General features: G+C 43.2%; 1 protein-coding gene across 1 annotated transcript in view; it reads left to right on the top strand.

Annotated features, from left to right (window-relative positions):
* The window catches only part of huwe1 (HECT, UBA and WWE domain containing E3 ubiquitin protein ligase 1), a 44,507-nt gene extending 35,903 nt beyond the window's left edge, over positions 1 to 8,604 (top strand). The window contains exons 66-83 of the mRNA XM_079180773.1: positions 77 to 731; positions 855 to 1,554; positions 1,672 to 1,763; positions 2,315 to 2,471; positions 2,792 to 2,924; positions 3,108 to 3,310; positions 3,410 to 3,645; positions 4,185 to 4,287; positions 4,572 to 4,721; positions 4,852 to 5,097; positions 5,188 to 5,305; positions 5,397 to 5,537; positions 5,627 to 5,914; positions 6,040 to 6,145; positions 6,412 to 6,529; positions 6,981 to 7,162; positions 7,452 to 7,642; positions 7,739 to 8,604. Of these exons, the coding sequence (XP_079036899.1) occupies positions 77 to 731; positions 855 to 1,554; positions 1,672 to 1,763; positions 2,315 to 2,471; positions 2,792 to 2,924; positions 3,108 to 3,310; positions 3,410 to 3,645; positions 4,185 to 4,287; positions 4,572 to 4,721; positions 4,852 to 5,097; positions 5,188 to 5,305; positions 5,397 to 5,537; positions 5,627 to 5,914; positions 6,040 to 6,145; positions 6,412 to 6,529; positions 6,981 to 7,162; positions 7,452 to 7,642; positions 7,739 to 7,841 (3,922 nt within the window). The 3' untranslated portion in view covers positions 7,842 to 8,604. The remainder of the gene's footprint in view (positions 1 to 76; positions 732 to 854; positions 1,555 to 1,671; positions 1,764 to 2,314; positions 2,472 to 2,791; positions 2,925 to 3,107; positions 3,311 to 3,409; positions 3,646 to 4,184; positions 4,288 to 4,571; positions 4,722 to 4,851; positions 5,098 to 5,187; positions 5,306 to 5,396; positions 5,538 to 5,626; positions 5,915 to 6,039; positions 6,146 to 6,411; positions 6,530 to 6,980; positions 7,163 to 7,451; positions 7,643 to 7,738) is intronic.
* Positions 8,605 to 26,928: the final 18,324 nt, after the last annotated feature.

Here is a 26,928-nt window from a genome sequence, read left to right as displayed (position 1 = left end):
TCGTAGTCTTGATCAAATCGTACAGCACTTTTGACAGGTGACAAACTGAAGATATGTTATCATTTTGTTTCCTCAGACCATCCAGTTCAAGCGTGGACTCCTTGTTGCGTCTGCGCGGTCGGTTGCTGCTGGACCACGAGGCCTTGTCCTGCCTGCTGGTTTTGCTGTTTGTGGATGAACCGAAGCTCAACACCAGCCGCCTGCACCGCGTGCTCAGGAACCTCTGCTACCACTCTCAGACTCGTGGTTGGGTCATTCGGAGCCTGTTGTCCATCCTCCAGCGCAGCAGCGAGAGCGAGGTGTGTGTGGAGACCACACGTCTAGAAGACTCTCGTGGCAAGAGGAGCACCCAGGGAGGCTGTGCAGGAAAAGCGTCCGCTACCTCCTCCCTCTCCTCTTCATCCTCGTCTTCATCCTCATCTTCCTCCTTAGAGCTACTGAACAGGGTGGAGTCTCGCAGCTCCAGCCAGCTTTCCTGGCTCTCCGTTTCTATGGATGCAGCCTTGGGCTGTCGGACAAACATTTTCCAGATTCAGCGAGCATCAGGTAGGAAACATGCTGACCGCCACTCAGCTGGAGCTTCAACAGGATCTGGAGCTCTGGCAGGAGTGTCAGGCACTGCGGCGGGAGTAACATGTGCCGGAGGTGGAGGTTCAACCGTCCACATCCACCCACAAGCTGCTCCAGTGGTCTGTCGACATGTTTTGGACACACTCATCCAGCTAGCAAAGGTGAGAGTCCTTCTATCTTCATCTACATCTGATTCATCATTTATTGTATGTTGAAATTTCTTTTAAAGTCAATTGAGTTATAATAATTTAAGTCCTTTTTTTATTTTGTTTCTGTCCCTGCAGGTGTTCCCCAGCCACTTCACTCAGCAGCGCTGCAAGGATCTGTTAACATCTTCGTCTGACCTGGACGCTCGTCTTTGTTCAATCACCTCTGTGGGAGGGGGTGGAGGTGGGGCCTCCAGGACTGGATCTCTAAATAACCCCAGCTCCAATGCCTCCAACACCCAGAACTCCTTCGGCTCCACCGCCGCTACCCTCCAGTCTCTGGGAATCTCCACAGATTTTTGGGACCTTCTGGTCAAGCTGGACAACATGAATGTCAGCCGCAAGGGCAAAGCCTCTATGAAGACGGTGCCTCTGGGGGGCAGTGCAGAGGCCGAGGGGGCTCAGTTAAGCCTGGAGACCTCTCCTCTAGGCCAGCTGATGAACATGCTGTCCCATCCTGTGATCAGACGGAGCTCCTTGCTCACTGAAAAGCTGCTGCGTCTGCTCTCCCTCATATCCATTGCCCTGCCTGACAACAAGGCCACCGAGGTGCCTGCTGGACACCCAACCCCACAGGCTGCATCCAGCTCAGGAGTCACAGCCCAAATCACAACACAAGGCACAGTGTCAGCGGGCTCTATCCAGCCTACTGTGACGGTCTTAGGGGCCTCTGTGGGAGCTGTAGTCCAGGGTACATCCTCAGGGACGAGTCTAGCAGCCTCCCAGACATCCTCTACAACCATCTCTATACCCCCGTCCACTGGAATAACCTCTGCAGGTAGTGTTCACTATTTTCCACTGAAATGAACGTTTCACTGTAAAATCTAAATGAATTGATGACATCTTATCTTGGAATAAATGATGTGTATGTTTCTGGGCCATTTTGCCAAAACAGGAAAACTGAGGGGCGCTACTAGCAGCACAGAGTGTGACAACAAGATGGCCTCCAGTGGACTCACGGAGAAACAGCTGCAACTCTCTGTGGAGGTATGGGGAGAAAACGTCAATGTTGTCATTCATACAATGCAATTTTTGTGAATTTCTTTTCAAGATATTAATTAATCTTAAACATAAATTGAGGCAATCCAATTTTGCAAACTAAGGGAATGGGGAGAAGCAAGGGCTTGCACTTGTTTTGTATCTTTCTAGGATAAGGAGAAATAAGTGTATAACCTACAAGCACAAGATCAAAAGAATGCAAAAGGAAATAAATCCGGTTTAAGAACTGCACTGATGTGGCTTCTCTGAAACCATTTAGAGTTGAGAAACAGACATTTTTTTCAGCCTTGCAACCTGGACTCGTGCATTTTCTGTAGCCAGACGGATCAGTTAATCCAGTCATCCAGCATATATTATATCGACACAATTGTACTGACACAAACAGGCACTTTTGCTTGGGAGCTCTTAACAAGATCATCTACTCCTTTTCATTGTTTTGGACACAGGGCAATTGATCTTGTGCGTTTCTTAGATTTTTACAACTTCATTAATAATCCTGTCAAGGATTTTTTTCTAATCCTTTTCCTCCTCCTCACAAGGTGTTGACATCTCACTCGTGTTCAGAAGAGGGTCTAGAGGATGCAGCCAACATCCTGCTGCAGTTATCTCGAGGAGATGGCGCCACCAGAGACACTGTTCTCAGACTGCTGCTCAGTGGAGCCAGACACCTCGGATACACTCTTTGCAAACAGATCGGTCAGTGCTGGACAACTACACAGATACTAGTTTCTTTTGCTCCTATTTAAGCAAATACAGTTTTCTCTTTACACACATTGTTTATGCCGCCGCACCCGGCAGACGTTTGTCCACTAATCAGTTTAGTCCAACTTAGAATATATGATATATCACATATATGTGACTTGGGAAGAAAAAAAAACATTTTTGGCCATGACTCACAAATTCATGTGCTAATTACGACAACTCAACACAAATGTCTAAAAGGATAAAATATTTTGGACAGACCTAGATGTATACTGTAACTTTACTGGTTAACATTTTCTCTCTCTCTCGCTCAGGCACATTGCTGGCCGAACTTCGAGAATACAACTTGGAGCAGCAGAGACGGGCACAAGCTGATTCACATTCCCCGGATGCCCCTCCTGAGGATACCTCCCTCTCAGGCCGACTCAAGGGCAAGATGACTAGCAGGTTAGCCAGTGACTTTAGGTTGTCAACACGCATGCAAGAGAGACTGTGGTAGACGTATTCTGTGCAACCTAAACTGTAGTTAAATTGGCCCGAGTAGCCCCTTAGGAATCTAGTTTTGCATGAAAGTAAATGTCACAACTACAATTTCCTTTACCTGGTATGCGTTTATTGGCTGGGGCACAGGTTTGACGGCTCGGAGAGTGTGGTCATTGTGGCTGCACAAAAACGTACACTCGGGGGACGAGAGCTCCAGCTTCCCTGTATGAGCTCGCTGACCTCCAAGACGTCGACGCAGAAGTTCTTCTTGCGAGTGCTGCAGGTCATCATCCAGCTCCGTGAGGACACACGGCGCGCCAACAAGAAAGCCAAGCAGACGGGGCGATTAGGTAAGACGATGTTACACACACACACAGTTTTTCTTGTGTGCGTACAATATCCTGATGTATCAAGTGAGACAACCTTCTCCTCCCTCTCCCATTGGCCAGGCTCCACTAGTTTAGGCTCAGCCAGCAGTATCCAAGCTGCGGTGCGTCAACTAGAGGCTGAGGCTGACGCCATCATCCAGATGGTGAGAGAGGGTCAGCGGGCACGCCGGCTCCAACAGGCCCCCCCACCCACTGCCTCTGCTGCTGTCGCCGCTGCTGCCGGATCGTCAGTGGCGGCCCCCCATGCCCCCACTGGTGCTGCTCCCCCTGCTGGCACGGCTGCTGCTGCTTCCACGGTTAGCATGGGCTGCACTGACGGCAGGCATACTCGTACTCACACACTGCACACACTGACAGTAGGAGAGCATTTGAAAGCTGAAAGTTAAACCTTTTCTATGGTGTTGCGTCTGTAAACGACATTCGGCCTGCTATCTCTGGTTAATGCACATTGACAGCTGCTGCCATGATGAACACTGGCAGCTCCATTAGCAGAAAGATAGATGTGCCAGTGACTACTGCATCTTGTCTTTGAATTGACATGTTCGACTGTTGAAATGATCTTAATATGAATGTGCTGCCTGCTCCAAACTGTTTGATCTGTTCCACTTATTCTGTCTGTTTGCTGGCTGGCATGGCTTCATGCTTTTGGCCCTCCTTCCTTCCATACTCGGTTCAAGTTCCCCTCCTCTCAGTGGATCATGGAAATGTCATTATGCATGGCAACTTCATTCAAGATGGTTTCTAAGCAAAAAACAAATGCCACTCATAAGTTATTCCATGTGTCTCCCTGTTGTTCACCCTGTCTCTCTGGTCCTTCCTGGTTTGTTTTCTGTAGTCTGAAGGACAGTCGATGTCAGAAGCCCAGGCTGCCCAGAGAGATGATTCTCCAATGGATGTGGACCAGCCATCTCCTCTAGACCAGGACCCTGCACCTCTGGGTAGGACTTACTTGCCTGTTAATGGCAATTTAAAACACCTGCTGATTTGCTGTTCTTTGTTTTGTCAGTAAATTACCTTCACATCCAGTGAGCACAATGTGTCTCCCCGTCTCTTATAGTACCAGTAATAACTGAAGTCATTTTAACATAGACAGTCTTTAGAATATAGACTTCTTCACCAACACTGAAACTTTTTATTTGGTTGTAAAAGGACTACTCCAGTCACAGTTGATGACAGCATAACACGTGTACATGGTTCAGTCAATATTTAAATTATTTTTCAGATGAGGACGGAAACGGACAGTCTGAGAGTGAGGAGAGACTGCCAGACCTCCCGCTGCTCAGCGAGCAGCTGTTGTTGGATGAACTATGGGACATGCTCGGGGAGTGCCTGAAGGAGCTGGAGGAGTCCCATGACCAGCATGCCGTATTGGGTACGTGGAATCCTTCTTCAGAAATGCATTTCTTTATGCTCTATGTGATTTTGGATATAGTATTATTCTCTGTTGAAAGAGTACGGTTGGCTGATTTCTTCCCATAATGATGTTTTCTTTGTTTGCCTAGTTCTCCAGCCTGCTGTGGAGGCCTTCTTCCTAGTCCATGCCACGGAGCGAGAAAGCAAACCTCCTGTGAGGGACACCCGGGAGAGCCAGCTTTCTCACATCAAGGATGAGCCTCCACCGCTGTCGCCGGCACCCCTCACACCTGCCACACCCTCATCCCTAGACCCGTTCTTCTCCAGGGAACCGTCCTCCATGCATATCTCTTCAAACCTTCCACCGGATACGCAGAAGTTCCTCCGCTTTGCCGGTGAGCCTTGAAAGATTTAAGTAAGGAGAATGTCAAAGCTTTTGTTCTGATGTTGCAGTGTCTAACAGGACTCATTGTTCTTCCTTGTAGAAACTCACCGCACAGTGCTTAACCAGATCCTGCGCCAGTCCACCACTCACTTGGCTGATGGGCCTTTTGCAGTACTGGTTGACTACATACGCATCCTGGACTTTGACGTTAAGAGGAAGTAAGGGGCATTATCTTCCACGTCTACCTTCCACTATCTAATAAACTGTTATGGGTTTTTACAATTACTGACTTTCTGGCCATCTCTGCAGGTACTTCCGTCAGGAGTTGGAGCGACTGGATGAAGGTCTTAGGAAGGAGGACATGGCTGTTCATGTGAGGAGAGATCACGTGTTTGAGGACTCCTACAGGGAGCTGCATCGCAAAAGCCCAGAGGACATGAAGAATAGGCTGTAAGGCTCCATTGTCCCTCTATCCACCTGCGTATCCTCCCAATTGAGAACCACTCAACCAGAGTCACACTGCTCTCTTTCCATTACAGATACATTGTGTTTGAAGGGGAGGAGGGCCAGGATGCTGGTGGCCTGCTGAGGGAATGGTACATGATCATCTCCCGGGAGATGTTCAACGCCATGTACGCCCTGTTTCGCACTTCGCCAGGCGACCGTGTCACCTACACCATCAACCCCTCATCCCACTGCAACCCCAACCACCTCAGCTACTTCAAGTTTGTGGGTCGTGTGGTGGCCAAGGCAGTGTATGACAACCGGTTATTGGAGTGCTACTTCACCCGCAGCTTCTACAAGCACATTCTGGGCAAGAGTGTCAGGTATTTTATCCACTGGCAGTTACAGCCAAGTATCCTAATTGTCCTAAGTCGTGTTCTAACTACACTAAATGTGACTTTTTATTGAACATGTACATGATATGTATGTACTCCTGTGGTCTTGCCAGGTACACAGACATGGAGAGCGAGGACTACCCATTTTTCCAGGGTTTGGTGTACTTGTTGGAGAATAATGTGTCCACACTGGGCTATGAGCTGACATTCAGCACAGAGGTTGGTGTCTGTTCTCTGAACAATTTAATTAGCGTCGAGTGACAAATTGGTTCTCATGCTGTATCTTCATAACTGTTGAATTTGGGATAGGGCCTCAAGGGTTTGAATCCCAAATGCTTTTTGCTATCATACAATAAGTGCTGCAAATGTGTAATTTGCAATCTGGTGGTCTTAAAATACTGTTAATGGATATTATATGTGACTAGCAGTGAAATATTACAGTGAATGAGTGATACTGAAAGCCTGCATTTGCTCGGTGTGTGTAGGTCCAGGAGTTTGGAGTGTGTGAAGTGAGAGACCTCAAGCCAAATGGAGCCAATATCCTGGTTACAGAGGAAAACAAAAAAGAGTATGTGCACCTGGTATGCCAGATGAAGATGACAGGTGAGATTATGGCTCTTCTACCAAATATTTGATTTCCCGTTAGCAGTAGGACTGAAAACAAAAACAATTAGTCAATCCAAATGTGTTGATCTGTATCTTTTAAATATATTTGATGATAGATCGAATAAATATATATATATAAACAGACGACATTTTAAATGTTCAGGCTGTATGTATATAAGATATCATTCTCGATGGTGCACTAGGTGGCAGCACTCCTTTGAGCTGTATGTGCAGCAGAGAGCTGAAGGAGTTCCTTTCTGGAAGATGGCTGATTTATCATACGCAGCTGCTCAAATACATTGTTCAGTAAAGCTTAGAATTTTCTACTTAATTGAAAAAAATAGCCACCAAATTGGTTGATGAAATAATGTTAGTTGCATTAAAAATAAAGAATATTGTATTTACTACAGAAAGATCTCAGCGTTAACGTATACAATTTGTTTTCTAGGTGCAATCCGCAAGCAGCTGGCAGCCTTCCTCGAGGGATTCTACGAGATCATCCCCAAGAGGCTGATCTCCATCTTCACTGAGCAGGAACTGGAGCTGCTCATCTCTGGCCTGCCCACTATCGACATCGATGACCTAAAGGCCAACACTGAATATCACAAATACCAGTCCAGCTCCATCCAGGTATGAATGTGTAAACACGTGTGCTACATTATTATTTTAATGTACTTCTACACACTTCTGAGGGAACTTCTACGGGTGTGTTGACGACAGTAAATCAAGAGATTTAAGGATTTCTTCATTTGTGCCGATTCTGTACTCTCATCTAGCTCAGTAGAACTTATGAAGACACATTTTATTTGTGGAGCTAAACTATTTTCCCCAGGGCAGAATAAAACAAAGACAACACTCTGTTGGGACACATTTATAACAGCTGCTTTTCCCGTGCGTGTTTCATTTTTTTTTACTATAGATCCAGTGGTTCTGGAGAGCCTTGCGGTCCTTTGACCAGGCAGACCGGGCCAAGTTCCTTCAGTTTGTCACCGGCACATCCAAGGTTCCCCTCCAGGGTTTCGCCGCCCTGGAGGGCATGAACGGCATCCAGAAGTTCCAGATCCACCGTGACGATCGCTCCACTGACCGCCTGCCATCTGCTCATACTTGGTAAACACAGCAAGGCACACGTAATGAGAACAATATTGGCAGAACACAAAATTGTGAAATTGTAACATTGTTTTTTTTCCTCTCTTTCACTCTCAGCTTTAACCAGCTGGACCTCCCAGCGTATGAAAGCTATGAAAAGCTGAGACACATGCTGCTGTTGGCCATTCAGGAATGCTCTGAGGGATTCGGACTGGCCTAAACTCTGAGACTTGTAACACACACAGACATGCAAACAAACACTTGATTTAGATTTGCCTACTCCAGACACATTCACACTGATAACCTTTGAGCGCACACACACACACACACACACACACACTATCATAGACATTACTGAATTACTTGTTGAATGGCCTAGACTTACTGGTTTCTGTTCCATATAAAACCGATAAAACCAGCAAGTGAAATGGACTGATTGACATCGCGTACAACACAGAGAGCCTCATGTTGACACAATTGTGTGTCCCTTCCCAATTTAATGGCAAATGCAAGAGAGGATTCAGAGGATAAAACATGGACTAATATAAGAGACGTTTTCTTCATTTAGTTTGATTTCTCTGTACAAAAGGTTTGGGAGTTTATTATGTTTAATCTTTTTTGTTCTCTGGCTGTGTAAAAAGAAAAAAGAGAATGTTGTTTGAACAGGATGGTTATAAAACCTTTGGGGAAAAAAAATGTTGGTTGTTTCTTGTTGCAAATTTGTGACCTCACAAGCCTTGATAATGGGGAACATTTTTATTGGGGGTATGTGAACAACTTGAGAAGTTTTGGAGATATTCACAAAAATGCACTTTTCAAAGTTTTGTGGCATTTTTAAGGAAGGATGGTACAAAAAAAAATGAAGAGAAAACCTGAAGGAGATAAAAAAAAAACAACAGTTAACAGAGTATTTTTGGCTATTAAATCGCTGACCCAGCCTTGAGCCTTTGAATCAGAGTGGAATAACTACATGAATAAATGCATAAAATTGCGTCCATTGTCTCTTTTAACAGTGTTTTAATCATCACTTGAAGTTAATTCATTTCATCAAAATTCAATGTGTTAATTGCGTGTAATCACACCAAAGTACAAACTTATTATTAGACGTTTTCTATTGAAATATTTAGTCATTTGATAGTTGATCAAGTGAGTCCCCTAACGATTCTGTGGCGGTTGAAATCCATCCCACAGTTTACACCGACATCGATCCCAGCTGTGAGTCAGACAATCGATCAAGTCCAGTCACAACGTTTTAATGACTGATGTGATCCTGAAGCCTTTATGTTTTAAATACTCGGTCGGAGCATAAAAGCAGCTCATAGCAGCATACTGACACTGACTTATGTCCCTCTAGTCTGAAACCATTGTTGGTACCTTTTGATTATGTCACACAGAACAGAGTACAACAAATGACAAACTGACTTGAATTTCTTAGTATGAATTTAAATTTTTTCTCAGGGTGTTGTGTAACATTATCATGGTTGGAAACCGACGTTTCTAGCAGGAGAAGCACAGGCGTAATAATAACACAGATTACTGGCTCCAGCTAGTGTCCTGTATTGTGCTTGTCAATCTTCCTGCTATGCAGTCAAAGTGTCTGCAGTCTATTTACCGCCTTGTTTTTGACTCGAAGACTGAAAATGAACTTGTGATTTGCTTCAGTCAACAAATCAAAGGACCAAAAGCTGCCGGATCACTTTCCACAAACCAATCGTAATCCGTCCGTTTGTCTACATTAGTCCTTTCTAAACTCTACTCGCCACTAAATCAGCTTAAAACTGGTGAATTACTCAAATTAAAACTTTATTAGCTAAGTAATAAAGATGTTTTTTTAAAGACTAGTGTCAATTAGTTGCCAAGAAAGATCTATCGCACTTTCCATTTAAAAATATCAACGAACGTTGAGCTAAACGCAGTAATCTTTTACTTTAACAGCTAAAAAAAAAAGTAAGTTTTAGGGATTCAATCGGCTTACTAAGCTTAACGCCATTTGCCAATCCTTTGTAAGTGTAGGTATCACTTTGTTTTATTTATATTATGCATACATATTTGGATGTGGGAAATGCCTAATTATGAAAACTGATATTAACTGGTATGAAATTGTAGTTGAGATTTCTTTTTTTTACCCTTTTCTCTTTTCAATGTCAGCTTTGTCAGTTGGCTCATGAAATTTGGCAAGCTAGTGACAACTACTCTAATCTCTATGTAAGAACTAACCGTTAGTTCTTTCGTGTGATTAAACCGTTTTTAATTTAGTGATGCCACGAAGTAAAACTTAATCCTAAATCTGAGTACTTTAGCAAGTTGACCTGGATAGGCCGGCAATCTCCTTGCATGGCCGCTCAGCCGGCATCATTAGACGATTACCAGCCACCACTTTGCAAAGAAGGGTGTGTTAAATATGTGCTTCTTGGAAATAGACTTGAATCCAAAATTTTATATGAGAACTCCTCGTGCTAACCGTGTAAAATAAATCTCCACACCCTGTAACACTCACAATCCGGCCCTGTTTGAGCAGTTTATCAGTAAATATTTGTACAGTTAGTCGCATAAAACCAATTTTTACAGCGCGGATTCCATGACGGACGAAAAATGGCGTTACATGTCTGTACAGTATGGGCAGCTGGTTGAGTCAGCATCTATGGTCGACATCGATGTAGACTCACTGCTGCAGGGTTCTATAATCCACCACCACTCCCTGGTAATTGGTTTGCGTTTGCAAATAATATTGTGGCTAAGAGTGGAAGTGTGTAGAGAGAGAGGGTGTAGGGCCTGGATCGGGAGGGGGCCCTTGTTTCCATGAAGAAAATGTCACCAGGGACTTGAAGCTGATTGCTTTCTGTTGCTCTATGTAGCCACAATACTCCGTTAAATAATACTTCTGTTTGTTCTGCCTCTCTTGGTTTCCTTCTCTCGTCGCTCCTCCACTAAAGCCCCTCGCATGTCTGCAGTGTTCACCTGTCGTTCCCTGTGTATCCGCCGTCTTTTCCCTGCTCTTGCGTGGTGAATTTGTTCCACTTGAGGAGCCGCTACAACAGTGGAAATCGAATGCCCATCATCACCACCACCACTGCAGGTGTTCCTCTGCTGCTTCTCTGACCCTCCCCCAGCCCAACTGCAAACCCGCACACTCGGTGCAGAATGGGGATCGTCCATGTCTGATTTGGTGTGTGCTGAGGCGTGATAAATGAAATTACAGTGCTGTCATGCAGGGATTTTAGACCCCACAGTAAGCCCTGATTTTACAGTACATTAGCTAGCCAGGTTTGTGCCCCCCCCACCTTCATGTATGAAGCACAGATGCAATTTTCTGCCAGGCTTGATTCACATATTCTGCAAGCATCTGTTGCTGCGTGGCGGCTTCGATTCCCAATAAAAGGGGAATAAATAATGAAGCCGTGCATGGAATTTGCCGAGCAAAAGATTTCACAATTCATTTCCCCACACGTGGGTTCTCTTTACTGCTGCTCTGGATTTTAGATTTCCCGTCAAAGAATTATCTTTCCTGTAACTTTCAGTTCAAGATTGAGAAATCAGAGATGTTGTTGCGAGATACTGCGCCGGGCCTTCCACCGGGTGGGGGATCATCGGTCTACTCGGAGTAAACGGGATGTTCTCTGCCACGCTTTCTCCATGTCAGTGCATTTTGGTTTCCAGTAAAGTCAGTCTGATGTTTTCCATTTCATGCTCTGGGAACAATTTAGGGGGGATTTTTTACAAAGAATACAAAGTATTTGTGTGTTTGGTGCCACTGAAGCTGTTAGTCTGCATGTCAAATTCAGAATGTGTCCTCCTATGGTACCTCAGCTTACAATATGATAAATAAATACTTGGTGAATGACTTTAAAGGCAGCAGGAATCAACTAGAGAGAGTTAAAAAAAACAAGAACTTGTTGGTAGTGAACACGGTGCACTGAAAATAGTTATCCGTCCTCTTCAGTGACGGTGTAGCTGGGGAGGAAATGAAGGCCGGCGGAGTTGATTGATAATGACTACTTTGTGTATGAGCCAGAAAGCTCCCCGCCTAATACATTTTACTGCTGCTGTCTTCAGTGTCTCTGGAATAAATCACACCATTACAGCGCTCGCACCGCAAAATGATAAAAGGCTTCTTTAGCACAGCAAGGGAACAGAATCAGTTCATTAGAGTAATTGGTTCAGTGTTTCCAATTTGCCAGAGAGATTTTATACTGAAGGAAAGGTGATGGCGATCGTTAACCCTTCCTTTGCGAATTCATCATGCACTTCTGCTCCTCCCTGGTTTCTTGATCCTCCAAAGCACTATCATGGGAAAGGTGAGGCTTAATGAATATTCATAACCCGTTAACACTGGCTTCATTTGCAGAAGAAACCAGTTAGCATTGTTGCTATTTACAGGGCGTTGAGCACAGCCCGTCGTCGTTTCTTCCCGTTAATTCAGTGTGGTTTATTCATGATAGATGTTCCAAATATAAAGCATCCCTGTGGACAGTGAACTGAGAGGATCAGATTCATCCTGATGTTGCGCTCGGGCCCGTCTCTCTGCATTCAGAATGTCTTGCAGTATAGATAAAGGAGAAACTCTGACATATCAAGGTGGACAGGAGCAGCCCTCGGTTGTGACGGGTTAGCGAGGGTGTTATGTTCTGTTGTGAAGCTGTCGGGTTTGTCATCACCTCCTGATGAGGCTGCTATCTCTGCTCGGCCTGTGAGGACGAGGACCGGGGAGGAGAGAGCAGCAGAAATGACTGTAGTGACACATCTTTTTGCCTTCACATTGTCTTTCGAGTGCTGTTAGATTTGTGCATCTGTGTGCGATTTGTCCTTTAAGGGAGGAGTGGAGAGAGTCGGCTGTGGAAAAAGTTGGGCTCAGGTGGGAGGATGTGTGTGTATATAGGCTGGCCTTTGGTCACAGACGCATGCGCTGAGACCACAGTCCAGACCCGTCTGTCTACTGTAAAGGTCACAGTCTTTATTACCACTGAGCTTCCAAGTATCCGTGGTCGCTATCTATTAACCACATTGCATCTGTAACCCCCTCCCCTCCCCTCAGTGGCGCAGCAGTAAGCACCGTGTAGCATTTTAAAGGAGGCAAACCACTGCATGAAATTCAGCCCCGTCATATTACAGATCATGTGACGCGGTCAGCGACTGAAGGTTATCATTTGGAGACGTGATATTGTTGAGCCACTGACAGAGATGTAATAAAGCAGGAGGTGATAACAGCGGTGACATTCGATGTAATCTGAAATAAGCATCTTATTTATCTGTAAACGTAGCATGTAATGTTCACAGTGCACTCTGCCTGGTGACATTTTCATGACTGCCTCATTACAATGAATTAAAGAATGCAAATCATGGGCTGATGTAATTCCTACATGGTGCATTGCAATACAAGACGAAGTACAGCAAAGGGTCACTTCTGTTTTTAGAGGAAAGGAGCCTTGAAATGAAAGGAATCAAACGAGTTGACTTCAGTCATTCTTTTCCTTGAACAACATGCCGCACGGCGCAATAACAAATTCTATGCAAAACCTCAATTTGAATATCACCGATGAAAATTTGTCTATGCTTAATCTGCAAATTGCCGTTTCCCCTCAGAACCGACTGCCCTCATGTTGATTGTCCGACAACAACCCTTCTGTGATGGCGCTCTAACCTTTTGGCGTACCGCTGCACGCTTTGTCTGGAGGCTGACTCTGCGCTGTTCACATGCAGTTAACATGCTTAATGAGATGTGCTCCGGTGACTGAAGTGCTCGTCATATCTGGCAGCCGGGCCACTCTGAGCATGGCAGGAAACTAAATCAGAGTAATTTCCCTTCAATTAGCGAGTGATTAACGGCAGGTCAGAGACGGCTGACTGACCTTCTGGCCGCCTAATGACTTTAACTGGATCAATGGATCTCCAATCACCACATCAGCAACCGTGCAGTCGGTGGCCCGGCCCCGTAGGAGCCAGAGAGTAGCTGAATCTACCTCTGACTGCCCACTTCTCACTCTTATTCCACCGCTGGCCTGTCACCTCTCTCGTCCTCTCTGTAAAATTGTCACATCAATGCTATTTTGTCTCTCTTTTTCCCGCCCTACTGTTGGCTCACTGCTATCTTTTTCTGTCACTCTCTGTGGCTCCAAGCGCCTCTTCAACACATTTCATCACATTCCTATCATTTATCTTAACTCCTTGTGTTACCTGCACGTGCCATAGCCGCAGTTCAGACTAGGGCTGCAACAAAAGGTAACTTTGCAATGTCTTTTTTTTTTTTTCAAATTTTTATTATACAAATTTTCTATTGAATAATTTTCACAAGTTCTCAGAGCCAGTGGGTCTTTTACACAGTAGACTTTATGACTTCTTACACTTACACTTCTTAACAGCACAGGCGTTAACATCAATCCCAGTGAGCTGTGACAGTGAGCCAGCATGTATAGGTGTCGATAATTAAATCAATGTTCCTCTGTGAAAAGGCTCTATGATATAAACTCTTATTTCAGAAGAAGGAACCTGCAACTGTTTTGCTTTTTTTAAATTTATTTTTAATTGTATTTTTTTATAAATGACATTGTTTACCAAAAGTTTTTGATTTTCAGTTTATCAATCAATTAATTATATGATTGTTTCTGCACAAGTCCAGATGAGCCCTCATATTAAAGCCCTTATTTAGATGCCAACTTCTTTCCTCCTAAAGGCGCTATAGGGCCTAACCAGCCAACCCACTGTCCTTACTTACAATGTTATTCCACTTATGTAATTACATAATCCTCCCCTTTGGAGCAGTTTGTGTAGTTGCTGGAAAATTGTTCAGGCTGAAAATACACTTTTGCTGCCAGGGGAATGTTGTCTTTGCGGGGTTTAGAGCAACCAACAAGACCCTTTATCGATGCACTTGGCTTACACGCACATTTTATCTTCAACACACGGAGGAGCGCGTACTTAAATGTGAACCTCTTTAACTCTGTTGACAATAATACAAGGCAGCCTTGACTACAAATGATGTACTTTATTTAATAATGCAGGAACAGACATAAACCAATTATTAAATTGTTTCAAATGTTTACTACAAAGGAAGAACAAAGAATAAATCTGATCATTATCTCTCCCTCTCTTAACCAAAACATCGTTGTACTTACAACCTGCAGACATAGTGAATAATAAAGCTGGTCTTAGATAAATGAGTTTAAGTGAGTCTTGAGCTTCTCTCTTCGTCAACGAAGTCAAATGTCTGGGCTGTATTTTTGATAAACATTGTGGAATGAAATATTGAATAGAGATGGCATAAAGGTCAGGTCTTCCTTCTTTCTTTCTATATAAATATATTTTTTTATCTCTCTCCATTTTTGTTGTGCCTTGTGTGTTTGGTTGTGTATCTGTTGTCTTTCTCCCAACAAGTCAACCAGAGAGTGTTCCTCCTGACTGTGTGTGTTTTGGGGGCAATATTTGTAGTTATGCGTGTGTACATTCCCTTTCAACCCCCTTACTGTCACTTTTCCCTGGAACTGTTTGTTATGAACCCCAGGTTTTTATTGTCATTATTGGCCAATACTTTGTTACTCATCACTGATTTCTCATAAACTAGGTATCTGGCTCTTTGTCCTTGGCCATCTGTGTCCACTTGGCTTCCTATTCTATTGCATCCGCTCAAAGTTCTAAGTTCTTCACAGTTACAATACACACATTACAGGTTTCTTTCTAATGCACATTTATTTTTTGTTTCAATAACACATTCTTTTAACATTTTACGTAATAATATTGATAATGAATAGAAAGTAATTGTAGATGAGGGGAAACTAAAGAAAAACAACTCCCATACAGAAATGCATACATGCACATCAGCAAGAAACTAAATAAATTAAGCAGATGCATTCAAACAAGGAGAATGAAATACACTCGCATGGCTTTTAGCTAATTTTCTTTTTCCAGATCCAATGAGCTTTTGAGGACATGACAAGTCAGTTTTTGTATCTTTTTTTCAAACACCTGTCTGTATATATATATATGTATATGTCCATCACACCTTCCTCTATGACACAGTATCCTCTTATCTCTTTCTGATTTATATCTGTTGTGCTCTCCATCTCAGTACTTCTTTCCCTTTCTCTCTGAACCTCCACACCCACACTGCATCCATTTGCTATATTGCCTCCGTCTCCTTGCGTTTTAAGCTGATGGCCTTCTCTCTCTCTCTCATTCTCTCTCTTTCTTTTGCTGACTGCGTCTGTTTTTCCTGCAGCTCTGGACTTTTAAGTTGTTCATTCATAGCCTCTCTCTTGCTCCAAGCTCCCGTCTTCCTCCTCGTATATCATTCCGTCTCTCCCGCCAGTCTGCCAGCTGACTCACCTACAGTTGAGTTGGTAGGAAAGAAAATGAGCGAAGAGCTCTTGCAAGGGCAAGTGAGAAGTTTCTCACAGATGAATGGTTTTGAGTGAAGGTCCGGCCGGTAGATTCTGTGTGGTGGGAGAGACCGCTCAGGTACATGTCTCCTCACAGATAAGTTTATACTTCAGAGTTCAGCAAAAACTCAAACCGGAGAGTTCCTGTTTGACTTTTTCTTTAACATGAAACTCTGGCTATGAAGAGGTGAAACAATGAGAGAGAGAGAGAGAGAGAGACAAGAAAGACATTATCTCTATTGATCGGTCTGAGTAAGACTTCCTTCAAGCGGGACGCTTATTTACTTCCATCTTCCACTTGCACCTGCCTTCTAAATAATACAGTGTTGGTTTATGTTATAATTGCTTGATCAGAACAGAGGCTGTAGAGATGAAATGACTCGGGGTTTTCCGACTATGAATCTCACTGACGGTTAAGTCCTAATAACTTCCTGATGATAAAGCAAAGTCTGTTTTCTTACCTTTATGTTGCCCACACTGTAACAAATTGCTGTAAAAATACAAGAAATTCTCAACAGCAAGGTACTGTTCTTCGTAAATACAGTTGAATACAGTTAAATCCAGCAAAAGTTGAGGCCTTGGAAGAAAAAAAAAATTAACAGCAGCTACTGTCCAATCTTGCAGTATACTACAGTATTTTTTCCTTTTTCAGTTGACTAAGCCCGCCCCTTACTCTTCAACAGCACATGGCATCAAGTATCTACTGCTTAGTTAGCACATAGTCAACCTAAAGAAAATGAACAGAAAGCTTTAGATATCATAGACCGGTGATTTTATTCAGGATGGAAGAATAATAATAAGAGGGAATTTGAGAAGACGATTTTCAACGGACTCTGACCGAAGCACCGAAGCAGACCGAGCACCACCTGCTGCTTCAGCTCGCCTACAAACACGCAGCGGACACCGTCCATCCTGCCCCTGTGGCTCACTGAACAAGGTAATTTAGATGTTATCAAAGTTAGCATGACGGTGTTCAGTCATTTTGTGTTGAATCTACATTGTATTGTACTGATTTTTTGCCGATAACGTGACTTGTTAACTGCATGCTAACATGCTAACGAGCGGTGCTTGCAGGACAGCGACTGCTGCAGTAGCTCACGCGGTTCACTGTGCATACGTGGTGACCCGTGTGTTAGAAAAGAATGGCATGCGATCTACCGGCACTGCCTCCGCGATCGACCGGTCGATCGCGATCGACGTATTGGTCACCCCTGCTCTTGATTGACAACATATCGTTATTTTTTTGTTGTACCGCGTTACCAGCGAGAGTTATTTCATTTTCATAGATACCTGATTGAATTTCTCAGCAATTGAATCAACAAGCTGAGTTAATATATATATATATATATTTGATATGGTTTCAGAACATTAACTATAATTGTTGTCTGCATTAGTTGCTGGTGGCGCTGGATGTTAAGCATTGAAGCCACGTCGTCTGTGAAGGCATCCAGCCAAGCTTCATCACGTTGCTGCTGCGGTTTTCTCCAGCTACGATGTGTTCAACTTGCAATACCAAGAGGAAGCTGCAAGGACACTGGAGTTTGTTCAAAGGTAAATCTTCTGCAGTCTTAAATATTATTTGGATATTTTTCTGAAGGTTAATATGTTGCAACATGATTGAGCTTGTAGCCTTGATGTGAGAACGTGTAGAACAAAAATCAGACCTTGTATGTTCACATTTTTTACTTATATGAAATATTCACACATATGTTAGATGAAAATAAGATTATTCTCTCATTGTTAGTAGACACAGAGGTCAGAATACTTGTAATTTGTATTTGTTTATTCCAATGGGGTTCAGTATTAAGTGTGAATACTCTTTACATACCACACCTAATATATATATGCTTTCTCTGTTATTTAGGCGCTTCATTGGTCTCAACCTGGAAAGGGGGACAAAGGCCAACCAGGGGAAGGTGGTGTCCAGAAAGACAGGGAAGCTGGTCCAGAAGAAGGCAGGAGCTGTCAATCCCCATGTGGCCACCCTCATAAAAAACCTCCTGGACTTTGAGTGTGGCTTTATGTAGTCCACAGCACATCTCCACATAGGAGGAAGGAGAGATAGCCCACACTGCTGGTGTTCTTTTTTCCTTTTAAGGTAACAAGTTTCAAAATTGCGTTCTGTTCAGTTCTATCGAGTTGTCTCAAACGTGCAGTTCCAGATTTGTTCTTTTACTTGCTTTCTATTACACTAATGACCATAACTAAATAAAAAAGTGATACTGAAGGCGGGGTACATTTAGTAAACTATAAGAGTTGTATATAGACGGTTGAGAATCTGTTTAACATGATGCAGTGTTCTGGTCTGATTGTATTGTACAATAACGTAATTACTGACAATGTTTTTTGTTCTAATTTACTTTAATGAATACAATTTTATATGGTGCTTTTAATATTTGTATTTTGCAAAAATGTGATCACTGTAAAATTGTCAGTTATTGAATGTGTTTGACACTGCATTGGCTTTAATAAAAGCTTTTTAATGTAAGGCCATCTCTTGTTTGAGTCGTTTCTATGCTCGCAATTTTCAGGGGTTTTATTTTGAAATGTAACATTTTAAATCATTAGCTTCTAGCAGTGTCATACTGTAAATACATTCTACGGTAATGAACTGTTCATGCATTTTCTATACAGCACTGTACTGTCATACTTTTTACAGTATGAAACCGTTGTTGCACATTACAGTAGGTATGCTGTAGAATTACAGTTAGAAGCTGGAGCCTGTAGCTGCCAGCTCTTTACTGTAATTTAACGGGGAAATTTGTTACAGTGCAGATGGATGTACAAGACACCAACAAAGTACTGTTGCATTGATGAAACCTTTGTAAGACATTAATATAACGTCTCACATTACAGTGCAAACAAAGAACCTCTGTCGCTACAAATAAACTTATTTCCAAACTTGCCTAAGAAATAAAAACACCACATTTGTCGTCTTTTCATTCTTTTCACCCCCCCCAAAAAACAACTATGTGATTCCAGATGAATCTATCATTGTCATGTCCACCTCATGTTCTTCTCTTTTTGTCTCCCCTCCTGGCGGCCATCCAGCCACAGCTTTGACCCTGATCTCTCAGCCTTTCTTCAGCCATCCAGCCTCTCCTGAGGATAATGGCCGAGGTTCTCACCTATCTAAACTGGCTTCATCAATCATTATTCCCATGCTGTCTGCTCCCGTGGCAGCTTTTGTCTGCATGCCTGGCATATCCTCTGGCGCCAGCGGCAGATGGGCACGCTGACACCCTCGGGTTGGAAAGGCACAAAGAAAAACTACAGCAGCTCAGTGGGAATAGAGGCTTTCTGACTGGACATGGTGCGGCCCCGATTACCTGAATTGTTGTGCTTATACTTTGTTTCTAGGAAGAGGTTTGGAACGATTGTGTCCTCATGTCCGTTTCTTTCTTTCTCTGTTATTTCAGGCACAGATCAAAACAGATTTTTATGTCAGTGTGTTTGTGTGTTTCTTGGAGGGGTCAGCGCTGCCCAGTTTACTTGTGAATGTTATAAATTAACCCTTAACCTTTTAAGTACAAACTCTAAAACGGATATATTGTACAAAGTGCTATAAACATTTGATTAAAAAAATCAGTAAGATGATATTTTAATCAATTCTAACAAGAAAAAACCACTCAGGAGGGGGCAGGAGGTGGATGAGTCACAGGACTTTCAATCAGTTTGAGACCAGTGTTCTTGTCCCAAAGTGTTATATATATATATATATTATGTATATTCTATTTTAGTTTTACTTAATTGGTTTTGTTGCCGCAACCTAAGCATGTGTTTTTGTTTGAATTCACGACGTTAACCACGTGTTTACTGCGACTGTGCGCTGGGCTACCCAGTGGGTTAGAAAGTAACGCCGAGAGATCGGACAAAGCGTCGGTATGAGACGAGCTGGAATGAGAACGTGTTTTCAGTATCTTACTGTTGCTTGTTAGCTTGCATGCTAGGTAGCACTAAGCATAACGTACAGCTAGTGTTGGTGCATCATTAGTTTTGCAAGTATTTGGCCATAAACCAAAATATTGGACTAACTACGATTCTGACCTGATGGTTGCTAGATGAATCGGAGGATCACCAAAGTGAATTGATCCTGAGGCGAACATGGTAATCGATCCAACAGTTGTGAAGACATTTCATTCAAAGCCATAAATGTCAACCTCGTGGTGGCGCTATAAGAAAAGTCAGGGGATCCCCAAAATCAGTAGGATTTATCATCCTGACAGGCCGACATTGCCGTCCAGACAACCATGCCACTAGTGTGGCTAATAGAAATTACAAAAAGCATAGTTGTTTCTACTAAATACTTGTACATGGCCCCTCACACATTTAGTAGCATAAAAGAGGAAAAATTATACCGTTAAGACACAACTTGAAATAAAGTACTCCCCAAAGAGAGGGGTAAACTTTTCAGCAGTCTGCAGGCAGCAGTGGGGAAAGCTCAGTGAGTTTCAGATTTGAACTGAGCGCATGGAATTGAAAAGAGCAATTGTTTAGAGGATTTAAAGGGTTTTGGAGGTGGAATAGGGACTTCGGAGGTTTAAAACATAAACTGGTGCCAGTCCATGCATAGCTTTAAAAGCAAGTAAAGGAAGATTCACTGTTGTATAGCTGGATATTGGATGAGCTGGAGGGGAAATGAGGCCAACTGACTGACAGTAATCAAGTTGCAAAGAGATTAAAGCATGGAAAACAAAACACCTGCAGATCTTTATCATCATGTGTTCTGGATCACAGTCACCTAATGACATTTATCCTAACACAACAGCAAACACAGCCAGACATCCCCTGGATTACCCAGCCCTTTATTACCCGGAAATCACGAGTGCGTCTCGTCTACCCCCCCCCCGACTCCGATAAGAGATGGCAGTCATTTCTCACACAATTTTATTCACCAACGTTACGTAACATTCATCCCAGTCATGCCTTTGATTACACTGTAATGAACTGAAGCCCAGTTAATGTCTTAGTGGCAGAATGAATTAAAAGAGCTTATGGAAGTTGAGCCCAGTGGAGTGTAGAGATTACCAACACAAAACCTCCTACGGTCATTCTTTCACCTTTTGTAGTCCATTAGATCCTGGATGGTGCAGGGAGAGAAGGAGGGAAAAGGGGCTGTCGGGCCACAGGCTATGTGCTCTATGCTAATGTACAGTATGCATTATTATGCTTGGCACTGCATGGATGAATATTGTAGCAGCAATAAGAGCAACTGGACCTCTAATCCAGACTGTATATAGGAAGGGAAGACGAGGACAGAGGGAATGGATGGAGGACAGGAAGGAGGAGGGGGGTACAATAAAGGAATGGTCAGAATCCACAGGGAGTGAGGTGAAGAGAGAGTGAGGGAGGGAACAGAGGAGGAGGAGGAGGGAGGAAGGGAGGCAGGCAGGCAGAGAAGAAGGGTGATGTCACCTCTAACAGGCAGCCAATGAGAGTCAGGGAGGGAGAAAGAGAGCGGCCGGAGGAGGGTGTGTTTTTCTATCACTGCAGCATCAGCAGAGAGGAGAGGGACGCAATCAATCTCATAGAGAAGAGGAAGAAAAAGGCACAAGTAGATAAAGAAGAGAGGGGGAAAAAAGACGCAAGGAGTTGCCAGAGAAGGTAAGAGGATATTTTTGGGATGAGACGCACAGTTTGTCATTAAACAGAATGAGAGCGGCAGAGAACTGGTAAGAGGATTAATTAGGCGGTTAGGTGGAGGTGGCTTGTTATGGAATTGCACCTTTGCCTCATCTACCGTTAACAGTAAAAGATAACAGTCTTGTTCATGTAAATTACTTTAACTGCTATTTTTTAAATGTCTTCTCTCTGGCAATTTGTCTTATTCCCATCTGGTGTGTTGATGTTTAGGAAACTATGAAATTACAGCTATTTCAACACTGAGTTTGGAAAAAAAGAATAATTACACTGATTACAAAACAAATCTTTATGTACGTGGTAGTGGGGGTTGTGATTAATTATACTATATGTCACTGCATCACTTTGAACTGTAAAAAGAAATTGTGTGTCTTGAAGCCAGGTGTCATGAATAACCTGTTGGTACAGATTACTTTCAGAGAAAATGTTTTTCCTTTTGTTTTTGCATATTCATCTTGCTGATTAAACATGCAGTGGATTGCATGCAACAGGGTCTCCTCTGACATTAATATTGAATATACAGCAGTGTTTTATGCCATTATATCGCATCACTGAACACTTTATCGGCCAGATTATGAAACCATTTTACAATTTGTTATCTGATAAAGTTGATATGTGTTTATATACAAATGTATGTGATTTGGATGACTTACTTTGTGTAGTGTATTGAACACCGCTTTAAATCAGTTCCATATAGTTGTTGTAAAATCTTCAGATAGCCCTTCTTTACAATTTCCCACCAAATTTGAAAAATATATAATGCACTTCAAATCGGCTCCTTTGCAATTAATATTACATCGGGCATTTTTCTGCAAACTGGTGGTAAATTCTTAGGCAAATGATATGCTTTGCCTCTCCTGCTGCCATGCTACTTTAATTCATTTTCTCTCCACATTCCCCTCCCCCAGCTAATAGCTGAGTGGCTTAATGTTAAGTACTGCCCATGATTGCAATGTGCTGGTACAATTTTCCTTGATGTGGACGATGTAACTCAGCTGTATAGGGGACGGCACACAACAATTTTCTAGTCTACCAATCTTATCTCCCGCAGCTGCTGCGGTAGGTCTGTTTTTTCCAAAGCAGAGTAACCCAAAACTACCGACCTTGGAGGGAAGAAAGACAAGAATCTAAAAAAAGAACTGGAGGAGAGAAAGAAAGGAAGAGAGGATTCAGATATCAACAGGAGTCAGAACGAGTGAGATATTTATACGGGAGGAGATATCAGGGGAAGTGGAAATAAGGGTGGGGCAGTGCTCGCAGCAGACTATGTGGAGGTGTGCCCATGGAAAAGGAGGCACTCACCTGGCTCCATGCCATGCAGCTGCCTGCTGTCACCCTCTGTGGCCTGTTACACATCTGGTATACACCCAACAGCAGCAAATAGACAATGTTCCACCAGTTGTGTTAATGATGTAGAAAAATGTAGTGCCAAAAGCAGCTGCTGAAGACTCTAAGCTTGTCCCGTCTGTAGGTGGTTTGTGCATGTCTGGTGTTTTGTGGTATGCCTTTGTGCACCCCTATCCTACAGATAAGACCAGATACACAAGTGTGTCTGCTCATGTCATGTGAGTGCATGTGTGCGCTAGCGATGTACTGAACCTACGCTCTCCCTCCCTCCCTCCCTCCATGCCTCCCTCCATGCCTCAATAGCCTGCAGCTTGTCCCAGATGAACCCAGTCGAGGGACTGGAGGGGAGGGAAGGCACTGCGCCTGACAATGAAGTGTTACCATCTGTACAACATCCATAAACATACTGCACTGCACACGTTCACACAATAGATCAAGATACAGCTGCTGCTGAAGAGGGCGTGCTGGAGTAAATGAGTATGCGTGTGTGCATCCTCACCGTGGCAGCAATGCTCCAGAGACCCACTGCCGGACATTACCATACTATTTAATGCGGTAGGGTTTATATGGCAGTGGCGGCCCGGTCTCTGCACTGTGCTGGGAGCTGCTAGTGTAGCAGGGATGTTGTTGTCGGAGTAGCTGGCTAGACTTGGAGTGTATGATTACTCTCGCTACAGTATGGTGCAGAATGTAATCTCCCCCTGGACTCGGGCTGGTTAATTGAGCTGTTCCATCAAAGACATGGGATGGAAACGGGGATTTATGTGAGGAGATGAAGGACAGAGAATGGAAAGAGAGAGAACAGGCAGTGGAGGATGGTGGAAGCAACGGCAGAAAACGGAGAAAGAGAAGAAAGTGGACTTCCTTTTGAAATGCAAATCACTTTGCATCCTTTAATGCGTGTTCACTGCTATTGGTATTGAAGAGAGTAGAGAGAGAGAGAGGAGGGATCACGTAGGGGATTGCAAAGGGCAAGGTCACAAGGGAGGATGGGCTGTAAGAAAGAACCATAGAAGTGAAAGGAGAAAAGATTAAGAGGAGGATTCTGATTGACAAAGATTAAAAGAGAAAAGCCCTGCAATGTATGGTCAGATATTTTTGCTTTTTCTCTCTACATTTTTATGGGATGATAATGTCAGAGTCTGGCCTGTTTCCAAATGCCTCTAGTCCTGCAGTTGAAGTGGAGAGCTGGTGTTGTGTAGGAGGAGAGGAGTAATCTGCTCTCATTCTGTTAGGAGCAACTCCGGGGAAGAGCAGCGCTGCGCTGGCCCTTCCCTCCTAGGCCACCTGTTATTGCCTCAGGGCACCTTTGCTAGTCATCCTGCTCGCCAAACACGGATATATCAACACACACACACACACACACACACTTCTAAATAGGCACAACTTCTGAAACTCGCACAAAAAAACCCTCTGCAAATACACGCTGCAGAGATCCTGTTGCAGTGCGCCAAATTAAGGATTCTGTAATGTTGCCTCCCCGGCCTGATTACTTAAGCGTCTGCTACTGATCAAAGAGCGCACTTTCCACTTTTGGGGATTCAGCCATTAAAGCAGCGACGGGGTAAAATAAGGGTTAAGAGAGAGAGAACTATCTTTTAGACTGAAGTGTCAACAATAACCGTTTCATCTCTGGTTTCCTTTTTATCCTCCTTTGAGAATTACAGTTGTAAAGTTACAAACTCTAAATCGGAGATTCAAAGGCTTGTGAGCGAACTCCCTTGACTCATCTTCCAGTGTGCGTACGCCTTTTTAAAGCCGTGCTTGTGTGTGCGCAGAGGTTGCATGTGCACCTTCAGGATGCTGTCAAGATGGAGAGTCAGTCCCCTCCCCAACCCCCCCCCCTGGTTGCAGTTTGGAGGCTGTTTGATTTAGACGGTGCAAACGGGAGTCAGCTCGCTGGGTGTCAAGTGTGTGTGTGTGTGGGGGGGGGGGGTCGTGTAGACATGCTGTCAGGTTTTGGTGGAGAATACATTGTGGCGATTTAGGGAGCTACGGGTCAGATGGATTGACATGCCAGCCACGGGTAAATGATTAGAGAATTGACGAAGAGGGAAGGAGGCCAGAAAAAAAGGGAGAATGAAATTTGCAGAGGTGAAACTGGCAGGCAGGGAGGAAAACCTGAAGATGGAAAGGATTGATTTAAAAGGCATGCAGGATGGTACCGAGATGGTGAAAAGATAAAGGCTGTTATGTAAGATGAGACAAAGTGGAAGAAGACTGTCATGGCAATTTCTCTGAACCACCTTGTTCCAGCTGTCATTTGAGAGTCCTGTTCTCTGCATAGACAGCTAGAGCAAACCTTTCAACCTAGGTAATCCATTTTTCCTTTTACCGTCTCTGTTTCTGTATTCTTTCCCCCTACTCTACATGCCATGCAGCTTTTTGGTTTCACTTGTCATATCAGTATTCATGCAGTGGTGGACAGAGAAGCTCACATCAGGGTCTTAATCCAAATAATGACTGAGGCTCCTGATCGCGTTCCCAGACACACAAAGACTCGTAAATCCAGCCCTATTATACAATTGAAGCTGTGATGGAGAGTAGGGCACAAATAGAGGCATCATGCATGGAAATGAATTTAATTTTGCAGAGTAAATGACCTTATTACAGCTTTCAGAAGTGATGGTATGAGAGAGTAAAAATTGTAGATTTCCCATGTGTGACAAATATGATATTGGTGGTTAAAATTACAAAACTGGAACCCCATAGGGGATATTACTTGAAACCAGGACAGAAATTAATTACTGCCAAACCAATAATGCAATAGGAGGCCCCCAGGTATTGGAAAAATCTCAAATTGAGGAAATAAAAAAAAAATAATGCATTCTTTATTACTTTATTTTATTATTATGGAGCAAAGAAATGTCTAATATATGGCAAAAATATAAATCTACACATAATGTTTATAAATTAGGGGAGATGTGAAACTCCATGACTGACCTGGTCTTTGCCTCCATGATGTTGTCCTCATCTTTTTACTGTCTCTGACAAAATCATGTCTTTGTCTCAGCAAAACGCAGAATTCCCCTTAGTGTCTGGACCACAGTCAGCTCTATCAGAAAGGCTTTATTGTCCACATCAGTGACTATAATTGGACTAAATTGACTCTTTGTCCAGTGTGCTTCTCAACTCCGTCTATGAAGTGTTCTGTTGATTTTCAAAGATTTTTCTCTGCGCATTTGTGTGCGTGCATGACTCACCACTAACAGTAACCAGTATGAGATGACCTCATGAATGAATTAACCTTATATAAAATACCAATGTTGGGTTATTGCCTTTCATTTGTGAAAGATGATGTCAAGTATCCGATGGCCACATTGCTGAGATACAGTAAGTAAGTCTAACGTTTAATGGCTTCTGGGTAAAATAGCTTCACTATTAGATCATGTGCTACCACTTCCCAGAACGTTATTAATGCTTTTGTGTTGCCTCTCAATCTTTCTATCGTAAAGCTCTTAGTCATTTAATTGAATACAAAAGTTTGTAATGCTCCTCTTTATTCTACCTTATGTCATTTACAATATAGCAAATTTAGCATCAAGAACATTATAAATTAATAAGTTTATCTTTTGTATAAGCTGGTTTATTTGTTCAGGACAATATCTCAGACAACTTTGACCATGATACCATTCTGGCTTTGATTACATTGGACAGGCTGTTTATTAAGGGGACATGACAGCATTGGTTTACTAATTTATTGATTTGTTGCTGAGAGGCCCGCTGCATTTTTAATGAAACTTGAGGGCATGCTGTATCTCAGAGCTGTAAGATACTTCTGCACCGTTGCTTCACATCATACTGCTCCACTAAACTTTTTTTTTTCCGTAATTGTTTCCCCGCGACAATGTTTCTCAATGTCCTTGGCATGACTTTCATTCTGTCTGGGAATTCTTTCCCTTTGTCAACACTTAAGCTTCGGAAAAAAAAGATGTATTCTGTCCAATAGAC

Source organism: Pholis gunnellus (genome assembly GCF_910591455.1).
Source record: "Pholis gunnellus genome assembly, chromosome: 2".
Taxonomy (NCBI): domain Eukaryota; kingdom Metazoa; phylum Chordata; class Actinopteri; order Perciformes; family Pholidae; genus Pholis; species Pholis gunnellus.
The sequence above is the reverse complement of the archived record's forward strand: the minus strand, read 5'-3'. Positions and strand labels throughout refer to the sequence as shown.